Raw genomic sequence first — 14,148 nt, forward strand, 5'->3', positions numbered from 1 at the left:
GAGAGAATTCATTTTTTACTTGAAGATTTGAACCAAATGGGTAATTTAAAAAAAGAGCTCTTAAAAAGCCCCTAACATTCTACAGGTTCTTTGCCACCCAGAAGAACTTGGGAGTGCAATCCTAGTGACTCACTTTTGAGCCAAGAAAAAGCAGATCAAGGGCTGTAATGAAGTCAATAGACCACATTGCAGCAGAGAGCAAAACATTTTCCCAGTTAATATTTTCCACTTTGCAGATTCTAGGAATATGTAAAACTAAGCGGGGAATAAAAAATGAGCTGGGGCAAGCTGCTTGAGCTCTCCTGAAGACAAATTAGGAAGTTGAGTGAAAATATTCCTACCTTCAGCATCCTTAAACAGTGCTGTGCCCAGTTACTCAGTAAGCTGTGGCTGTACCTCCTCCCATTTCTGCTCTTGGACCGAACACACCCCATGTTCATCAGGCCATTTAACAGGGGCTTGGTTCCAGCAAGCAGTTTGTTCTGAATAACAGCATTTACCACAGAAACTAAGCCTTGTTTTCATGTAAAACACTTGAAAAAAACCACTTGATTAAAAAATATTTTATTAGGAGTACAGTGTACCTGCAATGTACTTTATAAGGCATTTTCTATAAATGACTACTATATAGATCTGGTAGTTCCTGTTCATATTTCTTCAATACATTAGTAAGGTAATGAATAACACCTTAAAAAAAAACCTACATCTCTTTATTTAGTTCATAAATGTTCAAGCAGTACAACAAGTAGCTTTGGGAGAGGTTTTAATTAAAATAACTGTAAAGCAGTTCTAAAGTTCAGTTATCAGTATTTCCCCTTTGTCCCCAATGAAAACTGTTTTAAACCAGAATTTTTCTTTTTAAATGAAATAAACCTGATCATGCTCTTATAATTAGTTTATTCTTCTTCCTCTTTCATTTGTCTTTCCAAGTCCCCTTGCATGGTACATACATTTGGCTTTTGAACCAGTAAGTGTCAGACTCTGAAAACGACATTTTCCTGAAAAACCCCATCTGTGGAGGCCAGCTTTGTTTTTTCTTTCCATGTACATATGTACCTGTCCACTTCAATTAGAGAACACCAGCCCTCCCTGCCAGCCACTGCCAGGCTCTGCCTCCATAGTGACAGGCTGAACATGGCTTTGGCTGGGGCTGAAACATTTGAAAACAGACATGGAAGAAAACTCCACTGAACTTTATCATTTAAAGCTGCACATACGGCAACCTACCTGGCATTTTGGCAGGAGCATAAACTGTTTGAACGTGTAAGGAGAAAGTGCTTCAAGTTTACTGGCTGCAGGATGTTAAAAATTATAGGATCTTTTCTATAATTTATGACTGGGAGATGTTACAGATGGATTAGGATGGGTAGCTTATGGCACTTGCATTACAGGACCAGTGAATATTTAAAACTAACGCACATTGCATTCCATGACCAACTCTGGCATATCTGTGCCTTAAACATTTATTACAGCATCGTGATAAATAATATACACACTGTATCTTTTAAAATACCATATAAACCATACCTCAAGAATAGGGAGCCAGCTTCCCTGTGCATTATCCTACAACATGTCCCTAGCCTGTGTTGTTTCTTCTTTTTAAATTCTGAAAACAAATTTGTAACACTGGATAACTACAGTAAGCAGCCTACACTATTACACAATTAACGCAGTATTGGCATTAGACTGGTACAAGCCTTGCACATCGGCCAGCCCTGTGAGCGTTGCCTTCCTGCAGCTGGCGCTGGGCAGCGGGGCCTTGGCACCCTCTGTGTGTGGCATCACCACTTGCCAGGTATCGATGTGCCACACTCGTACCAGCGCACGTAGTTAATCTGAGTCTCCCCGCCTATCTTCCCAAATTTGACGGGTTCCTGACGAACTGCCCTGAAAAACCCTGCAACAGAGAAGAGAGTTTTGTTGGCACAAAGCTCTCAGGACAGGACCGTGCTTTGGTTCCCTGAGAAGTCTGTAACTAACAATTCAGTGTGTGGCTGAAATAGTCACCAAGCCTTTAACCCACCTGCCACAAGCAGAGCTGTTTGCTGCCCCTACATCCACTAGCACTCTGCAGTTTGCCCACCCAGCTCAAAGCAAAAGTGCTTGGGATGGCAGCACAGAGCTGAAGTGTGCCTCCCTGGAGATCCCAGCACCCTGCTGTGGGTGGGGCTGGCTGGGCACAGCCTGTGCCCCTCTGTCCTTCCTCTGGCTGTGCTGGGCTCTCGGAACAGGAGGCAGCTCTGCACTGCAAAGTGACAGTGACAAATAGTCCCCACTGTGCAGCTTGACACTGCAGTGAGCATCAATAAAACCCGGCCACTGGGGAAAGTTCACAGCATCTCCCCATCCAAATCATCCTCCTGTTTTCACTCTGTTGCTTTTGACAACACATTTGCTTCCCATTCAAACAATTAACATTAGGTAAGAAATTACAGTGAGGAACTGGGGCTCCATCCAACCTGACCATAAGGAATGTATGTGTGGCTGGAGCCACACACAAAAAATACTGAGATGGCATCAGCCGTGATTCCCTCACAGCACTTCGGGTCAAATATACACAATGTATCTTTTAAAACACGCTATAAACCATACCTCAAGAACAGGGAGCCAGCTTTCCTACACATTATCCTACAACATGTCCCTATCCTGTGTTTTTTTTCACTCTGATTCTCTCACAGCACTTCAGGTCAAATATGTGAAGTTATTTCAGAAATCAATCTGCTGCAAGCTAAGAACAATTGGTCTGTTGGTTTGTTCAGTTCATTTGCTAGAAATACAAGCTACTGAAAAGGTGAAGTCTTTTGTTTTCTTCTGTTGTTGTTTATTTTGGCCTAAAAATGATCATAGTTCATGAATTCACTCAAATCCAGTTGCTGAAATCAAATTGTTTATATGTGTATTTTAAACTGTTAGGTAATTTTTTTTTTTTAAATATTCAAATATTTTTAAAACTCTGAATCTGGTACAACTGAGAAGTTTGCTGTCCTGGCAATGCAAATTGGATTCTGACCATCTCTTACGCAAAATATCATTTTGGATGGGCAGCACTGACTGGGAAGGAAAGAGCAAAAACCTCTTTAGAAGAAACACACAAAACACCTAAACAAGCACCCTTCAGACCGTTCAATAACTTTGTTTTTGGAAAAACTTGTGAAAGACTTAGGAACTTCACATTCATCTCCCACACCTACCTTGACGCGTACCTGGACTCATGTGGGGTGTTTTGTAAGGAAGGTTTGGTCATCATGCTGATATTGTACTGAAAGTGTTTTGCTGTTTTCCTCAGTGAAATGTTCCATGACGCGCTCAGCACGCGTGCACGTCCCAGCACAGCCTGAGCTCTTACCCCACAAGGAACAGAGCACCTCACCCTGGCACTGCTGCCAGCAGCAAGGCAGGACTGCAGCTGACAGAAGTACAAATTTCTTCTATCTCAGCAATGGATGAAAAAGAGCCAGGCAGGTCACAGCTGTGTTTAGCACATCCAGCGTCATGTCCACTTAGACCAGAGTGGAATTTTGGGCACCCTTTTGCTATCAGTACACACAGAATTACTGCAGCATGAATTATATTTTCCGGCCATAAATTTTCAGTTTCTCATTAGTACCAAACAAGGTGTTTAATGCCCAGCTGATTATGTACTGTGCTTTAAATCAACCTTGCTAGTTTGAACATACCACTTAATGCCTCTCTGCAAACTCAAATTTGTGGTTGGGTTTAAATATGTAATACCAACTGTGAATAATATGTAGGGCTGTTTTAAACAGGAGAGAGGCTGTTTGCTACCTAACAGAACCCATACATAACTGTCTTAATAAGTTATCATTCACTGTCAAAGAACTTCTTGGCCCTCTTCTGCCTGCATAGCTGGCAGCTCCTTTCATGGCCCACCAGCAGTGGGCATGGAATCCACTGGCAGGAAATAGAAACAAAGAAAGGAATTGCCCAGGTTTGCTACAGGTACAGGTGTTGGGAATTACCATCTTTGACTGGCAGATCTTCTTGCTGTCCTGTCCTTCCGTCTAAGAATGAGTCTACAAATTGGCAATGATCTTCTCCATGGCCCCTTTGGTCTCCTATGTTATAAAATTTTCCTGAAAGCAAAGAAGCAGCAGAGTTAGTGAAGGCTATTTCCAAAAACCACCAGAGGCAATGGGCTGTGCTCTTTCCTCTGTGGAGAAGCCAAGGTGAATGCTATGATTCTTTTCCTCTCAGGACCTGCAGCTGTAATTTGAACATGACATGCAGGCTCCAAGTGCTCAAGGCTAAGGCCCCACTCCTGGCCAAAATCTATGCCTGGACATAATTTTTCCCTCTCCTTACATTTCATACAGTAAGAGAAATTCTGTTACTACCAAGAACATCATCAAAAAGCAAGTTTTGGTAGTGATTTGAATGGAAGGCAGGCCTGGTTCCCTGTCAGGAAGCCCCCAGTACCTTCAGAGATGTTTTTACAGACCACCTCCTAACATAGCCAAGGCCTGTTTTATAAATCATCATATTTTTACAACATGTATGTGCAAGTGATAGCCCTTAACATATAGATGACCTCAGACACTAAGTCCTTATCCAGAGCATGGAGTGTGCCCATGTATTTGCTTGCAGAATTGCTTAACAGGACACTTGACTGCAACTGAGTAGCAATCAAGGTCTCAAGTGTCCCATGTAGCACGTGCTGACCTTACAGACTGTGCTTATCCTGTTAACAGGCACAGTGAAGGAGCTTTGACAGATGTTTTTACTTGCTGATTTGATTTGCTAGACATTAGTAAAACTCAGTTCAGAAGATGGAGGAGAGCATGCTACATTCTCTTCCCAAACCTGGGACAGACCCCTTTGTAGATAAACTTACCATTCTTTCAAATCTTCTTTCACAGCATTTAGTTCTCAATATGTTCAACCTTTGGTTGAGATGTTGAAAGGAAAGGTGAGGGAATTTAGAAAAAGGCTCAGGATGGAGGTATAAGCTAGGTAGAAAGTCCAGTTACTCAGTAGATACTGGATGTCCTGGAGTCTTGAATCCATGCCAGTCTGGGCATTTGAGAGGTGGTGGGGTGCGTTATAATACTGCTACCAAAGAGCAATTAATAAAAAAAGCAGCCCACCAATAAACTCAAACGTTTTTGTGATCTGAGCAATACTTTGCCAAAATTTCTCACCTCCATTTGATGGCCTCTGTGCATGTGGTTCTTCTCTAGCTTTACAAAATTATTTATTGCTATCTAGCTTTGGCTGCAAACATGTTTTTTCCGTAGGAGAACTGGTCAGAGGGAGTTCCTCTCAGCAAATTTTTTGCTCTGAAATTAAGAACATTCAGGCTGCCCAAGAAAGCCTTTTTTTTTTTTCCACAGCTGTTGAAGGTCACACATTGAATTTCTTTTTTTCCTTCCCTCAATAAATACTTATTTTTAGGTGGCCTGCTTTTCTGGAATGCCTACAGTGACTGCTCTGAGGACTGTTAAATGAGGTCAGCAGTAGATGCTGGTTTATGGAACAGTCCTGGCATGTGTAAAGGAGATCAGTTTTTCTCCATAAGAGAGAGAATAAGCCAGATATTTTAATGGCTAACACCAGCACAGTAACTTGCAGATACACACAAATTCCTCTGGCCCACAGCTTAACCTATGCATAACTCAAACAATTGGGCTTCATAAATTAGCAGCATTCTCAGTGACTATTACATTCTTACTGCCAAATTATTTCTGTAATAAAAGAACACACTTAAAACCATTCAGCTAACAAATAACTGGTTTCTAGCAAAAAAGTCAGGTATTTTTCGCCAGTGTTCCCTTGTGGGTGGCCTTACAATCTTACATACAAACCTTGTTTTATACATTATAAATTCCACAGCACTAGAAGAATAAATCCATGCTAAAAAACAGCATGCAAAGATACAGTTGCTGCCTGCCTTATACAATGGCATGTACAGAGTCCCCAAGCTTCCAGGCAATTACCCTGCTTCAACAGCAAAGCTTTGGAAGGTTTTTCAGTGTCCAGTGGAATTCAGAGCTCTGTGCACACCTGGTGCAGCTGGCTGGTGCTTGCAGGGACACTTCCTGGCCTTGGGGACATGGCCAGGTGAGGTGGCCATGAGACACATCAGAGCAGAGCTTGGTTTCAAACAGGGAAACTTCTCACTCACACACACACAGGCCTCACTTAGCAAACAAGGCAGAAGCAGCTTTCCTTCTACATAAATATTTCACTTCTTTTAAATATTGTGACAACTGGTCAGCACTGGTTGTAACAATTCAAGTGCAAGAACCAGGCTTAGAAGTATAATGAATACAGTGTGTCTATCTCATCTTCTTCCAACAAGGTTAAACCAACACCCTTCCAGCAAGAACAAAAACAATCTAATGAAAATAGGAAAATGGGCTCCTGATATTAAAGTTTTCAGATTGGAGTTGCTTTCACTGCAGTGTTAATTCACTTGATTTAGGGCTGAAGTCCAGTCCTGCTAGATTAGCACTGCTATTTCCTCTGCTGGCTGGTTTTGGGACACATCATTGCCAGTGCTTGTCGTTTGATCACAGCTGGTTAGTACAGCAACAGTTGAATGAATGATACATCTGTTCAAAACATCCTCTTTTATTCACAAAATATCTAAGATATTATTTACATTTGGAATATTGTACTGACTATTAATGACAAGGCCTTCCTTCCTTTTCTGCTCATCAGAGAACAGTGCTGGATGCAAGGCAGGGAAGCTTAAAATTATGGCAACATGGGCTGCCCTACACTCCCTTGCTCTTTTCCTTCCATATTCTTTCCATGCCCTGCTCCTGTGAGGGCAACTTTAGGGTATGAAAGTGGATTCTTCCAGCCACAGTCTCGCCCCAGCTAATTCAATGGGATGTGTTGAACACACTTGCCTGACTTGCACTAAAAAGGCATTTCCCACACGTCTTTGTGCTCAGATGCCATGCTAATGCCATTGTCACAGAGCTGTCTGTGATAAGAGACTTCATACAGAAGAGAGCCAGAAGCTTGGGATGCATTATAAGAAGTTAACGTATTTTTCAGTGTAGCAGATACAGCTTGGACAAGCTGCACGAGACACAAAGATCTCCTATCCACTAACTGAAAAACATTTCTCAAAGGCTGTTTCCCCAGCATGTGTCACCTGATTCAGGTCTTAATCACATCACACTCAACTGGCCTTAAAACACCGAACAAAACTTGAGAATGTAAGGCCAGAAGTTTCCCTTAGTAATGAAATATAATATGAGGAAAACAAAAAGGTGAGAAGAAAAGATCATAAGCAAAAATTTGGAATATGAAAACAACACAAAAATTTCAAAGCAGGTGGGTAAAACCTGTTGACTAGTTATAGTCATGTATTTATAAGCCTCCCAGTAATGAAGTAACCAGATATTTACCGAAAGGAGTGAAAATGATAGGAGTAATCCTGGTATAAAATGAGGTCCTGATCCGCTAATTAATAATTCTAATTAATAATTATTCTCTAATTAATAATTAAACACCAGTTTGGCTGTTTTACAATATATGCTATTCACTCTGATCTTTATTTGTTTTCTGTATGATCCCCAGTATATAAACAGGTGCTTAAAATCAGATTATCACCACAGAGAGATTCCTCTGGTGTCTGAAAACTCAGTATCAAACATATCAGTGGTTACTGAGCACAAGCAGATTACTGTTTATGGTTAATCTGTGGGCTAAATCAAACAAATCTGATCACACTTCAGCAGAGCTCATCTTGGTAAACCTTTTATTTCAGAAACCATAACATCTTTCAGGAATGCATAATATGGACAGCATTGATTTGAATGTTTCTTACCTGTAAGTGAATCACTGAGGTATATCTTGTATCTCAAAGAATTGCACAGCTGCACACCCACAAACTTCTTATACCAAGTCCTCTTTACATATTGTTTGCCTTTGCATTCTGAGTATGAGTCTGAATTGAATGGGATTTCAGTCCAGATTGCATCTTTCCCCACTGCAGGAGAGGAAAAAAGAGGCTGAAGTATGATGCTGCATACAAAATTACACACAACAAATGCATTTGAATAACTAGAATTAGAAACCTTGGTGAAGCAGAAGGTACCATGACACCTGCATTTTGAACGTGAGAAATATTTCAGGGGAGCACCAAAGTATGCAGATACAATTGGTGCTGTGAACTCCTCCTGCTGTCCTCTGGTGCAGGTTTGGAATAGGTTCATTCTAGGACCCTGTTAGGGGGACAATGTTTGTATTGGAAATACTCTCATTTACGAAGTGTGCGATACAGTCACCATTCTTCAGTGCGTTCAAGCCAAGACAATCAACTTGCAGCAAACTGTGATGTAACAAAAATACATACAAAAATGAAGGGCCATTAATTATGTGGAGGAAAATGGTGCCACAGTGTTTGTCAAAGTGAAAGTGATGACTATTACAAATACAAAAAGCAGCCCAGTTTGCTCCAATGATCCCAGGTCTTCTTCAAAAGCTCAGTCCACCTTCCATCAAGGACAGGAAGAGTCTTGTTAAGTGGCCTAAGGCAGAGCTAGATCAAACCTTCTGAAGCAGAAAATTTTCCTAAAACACAAAGATAAATAGAATCCTCCAAGTTGTGCTCTGTTAACTCACTTAAAAAGTGTGGAATAGCTTATTCATTTTGCAGAGCTTTCTTTGCTTTAATGACAAGATTGAGAAAATGTGAGGCTGTCTTTGGCTCATTTGTGTACATTGGTTTGAAGCCATCCCAGCTGCCATGGGAGCTCCACATCACATTGATTGCCTTATGCTCAGGTAAACAAACAGCCCTGCACGAATTCCTTGGCAGGGGCATGGGTGGAAGGAGTGAAATTGTGTGTGAATGCTGTTTGATTCTGTAGCTCATCCAGCTGGTGCTGCAGAGCCACCCTCCTTGTAAAATTCTGCTATCTCATTTCTGAAAAAACTGCTGATCAGATTTATGTATAAAACACTTACTTGAAATTGGCTCACTCACTCTTGGGTCCGCTGGGGGAAGAAAACAAACATTCAATCAGACACTGTAAAATGAACGTTTCCAATAATTCTATGGAAAAGCATTGGTAAGTGATTTTTTACAGCTGACGTAAGCTGTAATTTGTGAAGCAGAAAGAGTTTTGGAAGTGAAGTTAAATTTTGTATTAAATTAAATTAGAAGAAATATATTTCTTGTGTGAAACTCCAGTATCAATGGGCTTTTAATAATTTTACTTATGGGACAACACCAGCCAAGCAGAGCTCTAGTAAAAACAAGACTTTAAACCTGTAACCAGTTGTACTGTGTCTTATTAAAATTTCAGTTTCAAAACCTAAATAATAAAAAGGGCACATCTGTAATACTTGCCACAAAAAACTTGGCTTTGAAAGCCCAAAGGTGAGAAATGGATGTGTGCTATTAAGAAAAAACAAAATTGCATGCTTTATTTGTCCAAACTAAATAGGAGACAGAACATAAGCCTTGTCATTCATGAAAATTGCACTTGGTGCAAATGTTTTTTTCACTTTTAACAATCTAGAATTGCAAAGAGTGTATTCAGAGGTTTTAAATATGTGTGGCATAGTCTGCACTCCTCCTCCTTTGCTCAGGCAAAATTCTCATCCATCAGTGACAGCACTAGTTGAGGACTATTAAATTATTACACCTGGCTCAAAACACAGATTGAGAAAGTCCCTTTAAAAAGGCTAAATCCATTTTGTGTTTTATGTGGTCTTTCAGTACCACCAAGCAATAAACACTTCTGCACAAAAGATGGTATCTTGCTTGCCTAAAGTCAACAAGTCAGCAAGAACAGGCAAAGCAAAAGTTCTCTGATTCTCACCTGTGAGTCAGAGAGAAATTCACCTGGGAACCAACCAGTGGCCAAAACAGGCTTGTATATACCTCTTAAAGAGTTTCACTGGGGAGTAAACAGGATGGAAGGGGACCTACTGGGACACTGACTTTTCACAACAGCTCTTTCTCAATCCCTATTTCAGCCAAACAGCATCACTGTTTACAGCAGCCTTATTGAACAGGTACAAAAACACCTATGAACACACCAGCCCAAAAAAACCCTAATGTTCCCATCCAGAAGCTGTTAATGAGTTGGATAGATGCAAAAAGGTCAGGAATATAAATCTTAACTGACTGAACCCTCTCTAAGGATGAAGTAATTTTCTTTGCAATGAATACCAGACAATGTTCCTCTGTTTTTCTCTCTTGCAGTCTGTCCATCTTACATCCCCACACAACACAGTTCTGATCCCAGGCTGACTTTTCAGGCATGGTGGTAAAAAGCCAATCAGGAGACAGCAAAGAGCAGGACTGAATGCACAAAATGAAGTGAGAGAGCCTTTCATGCATCCCACAAACATGGGTACTAAAAGTGCTGTAAATGGTGGTCTGATCTTTGGAAGTTCTTACCTGATTCAGTACTGAATGACACAACATTGCTACTCGGACCTTCACCAAGGGGGTTCCTGGGTTTCACGTGGAATTCATAACTGGGGAATAAAATAGAAGACATGAAAATTTTGCAAAACTAAGCATTCTTGAATAGTCTGGAGCTAACATGTATATTGGAGCTACTCCCCTTCTGGAGAACAAAAAATCAATTTCTTGCCACAAAACCACTGAGACATTTTTGTCCTATATTAACCAGTCCTTTTGATAATTCTTTGCACACATACTATTAATATTTGATTTAATTCAACACTGACTTGTCTGTGTCTCCTCTCACACAACAGTTTCAATTCTGGCAAAGGGACCAAGTTCAGATGAGGTCTGAGGCAACCTGATAAGTAGAGACTGAGTAAAGGGCATTGCTATTTATTTGTACTTTTTGCTTTTTTAAGAGCACAAACCTCCAATTCAATGCCTGTCAGGCCCACCCACAGTGACAGGACCAGTAGCAAAACACAGGGCAAGTCTTCCAGGACAGGAGCTCAGCCAAGGCAAAGATCCAATTGCTTGAATGTATGTTAATAATAAGTATATGAAGCAATGACAAGACACTGTGCAGAGTTTCTTTTGCATGTGTTTTTACTGATGTGGCACAACACTGGCCTGTGCTGTGGTGATCTCACAATCCCTTTTCATCACTGTGTTGGGAACCAAACACAGCGCTGTGAAAACAACATGGCTGAGGAAAAAAAATCCAAACCAGCCTCCTCTTCTTAAGCCTCCCCCAGCTCCGAGTGCTTGATTACCAATGGAAGTGCCATGTGCAGAGGGACATCTCCCATACTCTGATTCATGGTGAATCTCTCCTAACAGAGAGGGTCCCTTCTTCAGTGACAGGACACGAGTCAAAGGGACTGTAGGCCTGGAAAACAGGCCCCAAATTAGAGGCATTTTGCTGTAAACACATAAAAAATGGGAGCCCCAGAAGTGGGCAACTAAACCTTCAGCTCTTGACTTGAGAGGGATCATTTACCCATGGTAATTTTGGTAGCTTGTGACTGTAACATAGCATTGCAATGTATTGTTGGAACCATTTCCAAACAGCAACTTTCTAAAGAAAGAAAACCCCCATACCACACTCTGCACAGTTGGAAATTTGTAAACTCCATTTGCAGTTCCCCAGAAGAATAACTCAATCCAAACTTTGGATTACCTTTCATTCCTCCTTGGCTCCCGCAAAACCTGAGCTAATTAACCTCAGTGGAGTATTCATGCAGAACCCAGCAACTGTTTTCCATCCACTGTACTTCTAAGACAATATTTAAAATTGCTTGCTTAAGCAATTGCCTTTATTTCTAGGGTTTTCTTTTCTTTTTGAGAGAAATACTTATATAGACTGGTATGCTGAACAGATGCATTGTGGAAATTCATGGATATTGCTAAGAGAAACATGGGCTTGTTTTGAGTTGAAAAAATCTATTTGGAGAAATCTTTACATTTATTTAAACATGCTGAAAGAGGATTTGGAACTACCCATACTACCCCACAGTAGGAGGGAGACATTAACTAAACAATCCATTTAAGAAATTTATAAATCTTCATTCTCAACTTCAAATTGCTTAAACAAAAACATACTTTTAAAAATAGGACTTAAGTAGTTAGTATTCACATTGGCCACATGGTACAGTAACTTTTTTGGTCAATAAGTGTTCCTATCTGGTGGGAAATATCATAATGTAGATAACAGTAGCAAAGGAGTCAGAGATTCTTTCTGAAGAATAACTGAAGCACAAACAAAGATTTCCTAATATGTTGGGGGATAAAGTAATAGCTAGATGATACAGTTTTTAAAATGTAGAAAATTAATCCACACCTAGAGATAGAAGACTGCAAAGTTTTCCTGCTTCCTTCACAGGAGGAACACTTGACCTAAAGCTATTATTGTAATAGTGATCATCAAGATGGAATGTTCTATTGTTTTATGGGCAGCTTATGATTTGATCTCATGGGTGATAATAAACTGGTTTTGTCCCTTTGTATGTGTTTTTGCTGATTTTTGAGCAAATATATTGTTCTCAATAGTTGATATGCTCTACTTTGTGTGCATTAGGCAACGTTCTTCATAGGAATCAGTCTTGTTCCCAAAAATCTTTAGTCTATGAACTTGGACTCATCAATTCCAAAGAGACAAAAACAAGGTTATTTTCCAAGCCCTGTTTTTCAAATTGTGGTTTAGAGATCACTAGGTTCTCTGCAAAAGACCAAACCACAGCTTGGAAAATAAGGGCAAAATTTAAATAAAGAACTGAAATCTACAGATAGAGAGTTCAGCCTATGTAAACATATAAAGAAAATCGGAGAAAAGAAAAATAATAAAGAAATGTCCAAAGTTTAGCTCAGTCAATTAGGGAAGCCTCTTATTAATAATGTTAAAAGGAAATTTTAGAAGCTAAAATACATGCAGTTCTACAGTTCTGTGGTGTGTGTTTTTACAAGCATCACAGGTTCCTTTCCTTGGCCAATTTCAATCCTAAAACAATACCAGTGGCTTCCACAGTACAAAAATAACAAACAGCCACTTTTGGGGATGAAGAGAATTAGTTAGTTGACAGAACACTGAAAAGGAGAGGAAGGAAATGGCAGACTGGGATCACAATATGACATAGTTTACTGTATTTTTAAAGCTATTCTGTGGCTGTTTTAATAGAAGACAATCCACACACCTTTTTTGTGTAAGGTGAAAGATCTGAAAAAATATAATTAAAATGGTAAAAAAGTGTACCATCTGGTCTGTTATGCACTGCTATAGAAACCACAAAGAAGGGGAAAAGTGCTCAGAGTTTCGAGAAGAATGTACATCAAAATTAATAGAATCCATGTCTGCTGCTTAATTAAATTTACCTAACGAGTGTGACAGTGTTCACAGGGGTCCGAGGATGAGGGAAGAGACGAGGATCTGACTCCATGCTTCAGAAGGCTGATTTATTATTTTATGATATATATTATATTAAAACTATTCTAAAAGAATAGAAGAAAGGATTTCATCAGAAGGGTAGCTAAGAATAGAAAAGGAAGGAATGAATAACAAAGGCTTGTGGCTCGGACAGAGTCTGAGCCAGCTGACTGTGATTGGTCATTAATTAGAAACAACTCTATGAGACCAATCACAGATGCACCTGTTGCATTCCACAGCAGCAGCAAACCATTGTTTACGTTTTGTTCCTGAGGCCTCAGCTTCTCAGGAGGAAAAATCTTAAAGAAAAGGATTTTCAGAAAATATCATAGCTACAAACAAGAAACTGGAGTCGATATTCCATCATTATATCTGCCTGCCTAATATTCCAAAACTCTGCTGTCCTATGTAAGCAGCAATCTCATGCCTCAGACCCTTAACATCTATAAGATTGCTATCCTAGAAACTTTTGGAGACCAGGCTTCCAAATCCTCTCAAACTAAGTGAGACAGTGAAAGTCCTTGTGCAGATGAAATGGACTTGACTTGCAGTAATTACTACTTGGAGTGTATTTTTCCACCACAGGAAATCGCTATAGCACATGGAACTCTGGCAAATGCAGCTGCTCCTGCATTTTTCAAATCATGCAGAAGGAGAAGATTGAAGATTGCAGAACTGAAAATAGGTGAAGAAAGATTTTCACCATAATAGGAGAACCTGAGCAGCTGAGTACAGTGCTGGGACTTGGGGCTATTTCTGGGGAGATGCTGGTGTTGGATGGCAATTGTGCAGGGCTCTGTGCACAGAGCTCCTCTGAGTCTGCAGA

The 14,148-nt window shown here is 40.2% G+C and overlaps 1 protein-coding gene across 29 annotated transcripts in view; it reads right to left on the bottom strand.

The window, feature by feature from the left end:
• Window positions 1-548: 548 nt before the first annotated feature.
• Window positions 549-14,148, bottom strand: part of ABI3BP (ABI family member 3 binding protein) — a 135,662-nt gene continuing 122,062 nt past the window's right edge. For all 29 annotated transcript variants that reach the window (XM_059467096.1, XM_059467095.1, XM_059467094.1 and 26 more), the window contains 5 exons: window positions 10,391-10,470; window positions 8,947-8,976; window positions 7,805-7,966; window positions 3,981-4,094; window positions 549-1,897 (listed from right to left, as the gene is read on the bottom strand). In XM_059467096.1, the coding sequence (XP_059323079.1) occupies window positions 1,782-1,897; window positions 3,981-4,094; window positions 7,805-7,966; window positions 8,947-8,976; window positions 10,391-10,470 (502 nt within the window). In that variant the 3' untranslated portion in view covers window positions 549-1,781. The remainder of the gene's footprint in view (window positions 1,898-3,980; window positions 4,095-7,804; window positions 7,967-8,946; window positions 8,977-10,390; window positions 10,471-14,148) is intronic.

This window comes from Ammospiza nelsoni, chromosome 2, assembly GCF_027579445.1.
Source record: "Ammospiza nelsoni isolate bAmmNel1 chromosome 2, bAmmNel1.pri, whole genome shotgun sequence".
In the NCBI taxonomy this organism is placed as follows: Eukaryota; Metazoa; Chordata; class Aves; order Passeriformes; family Passerellidae; genus Ammospiza; species Ammospiza nelsoni.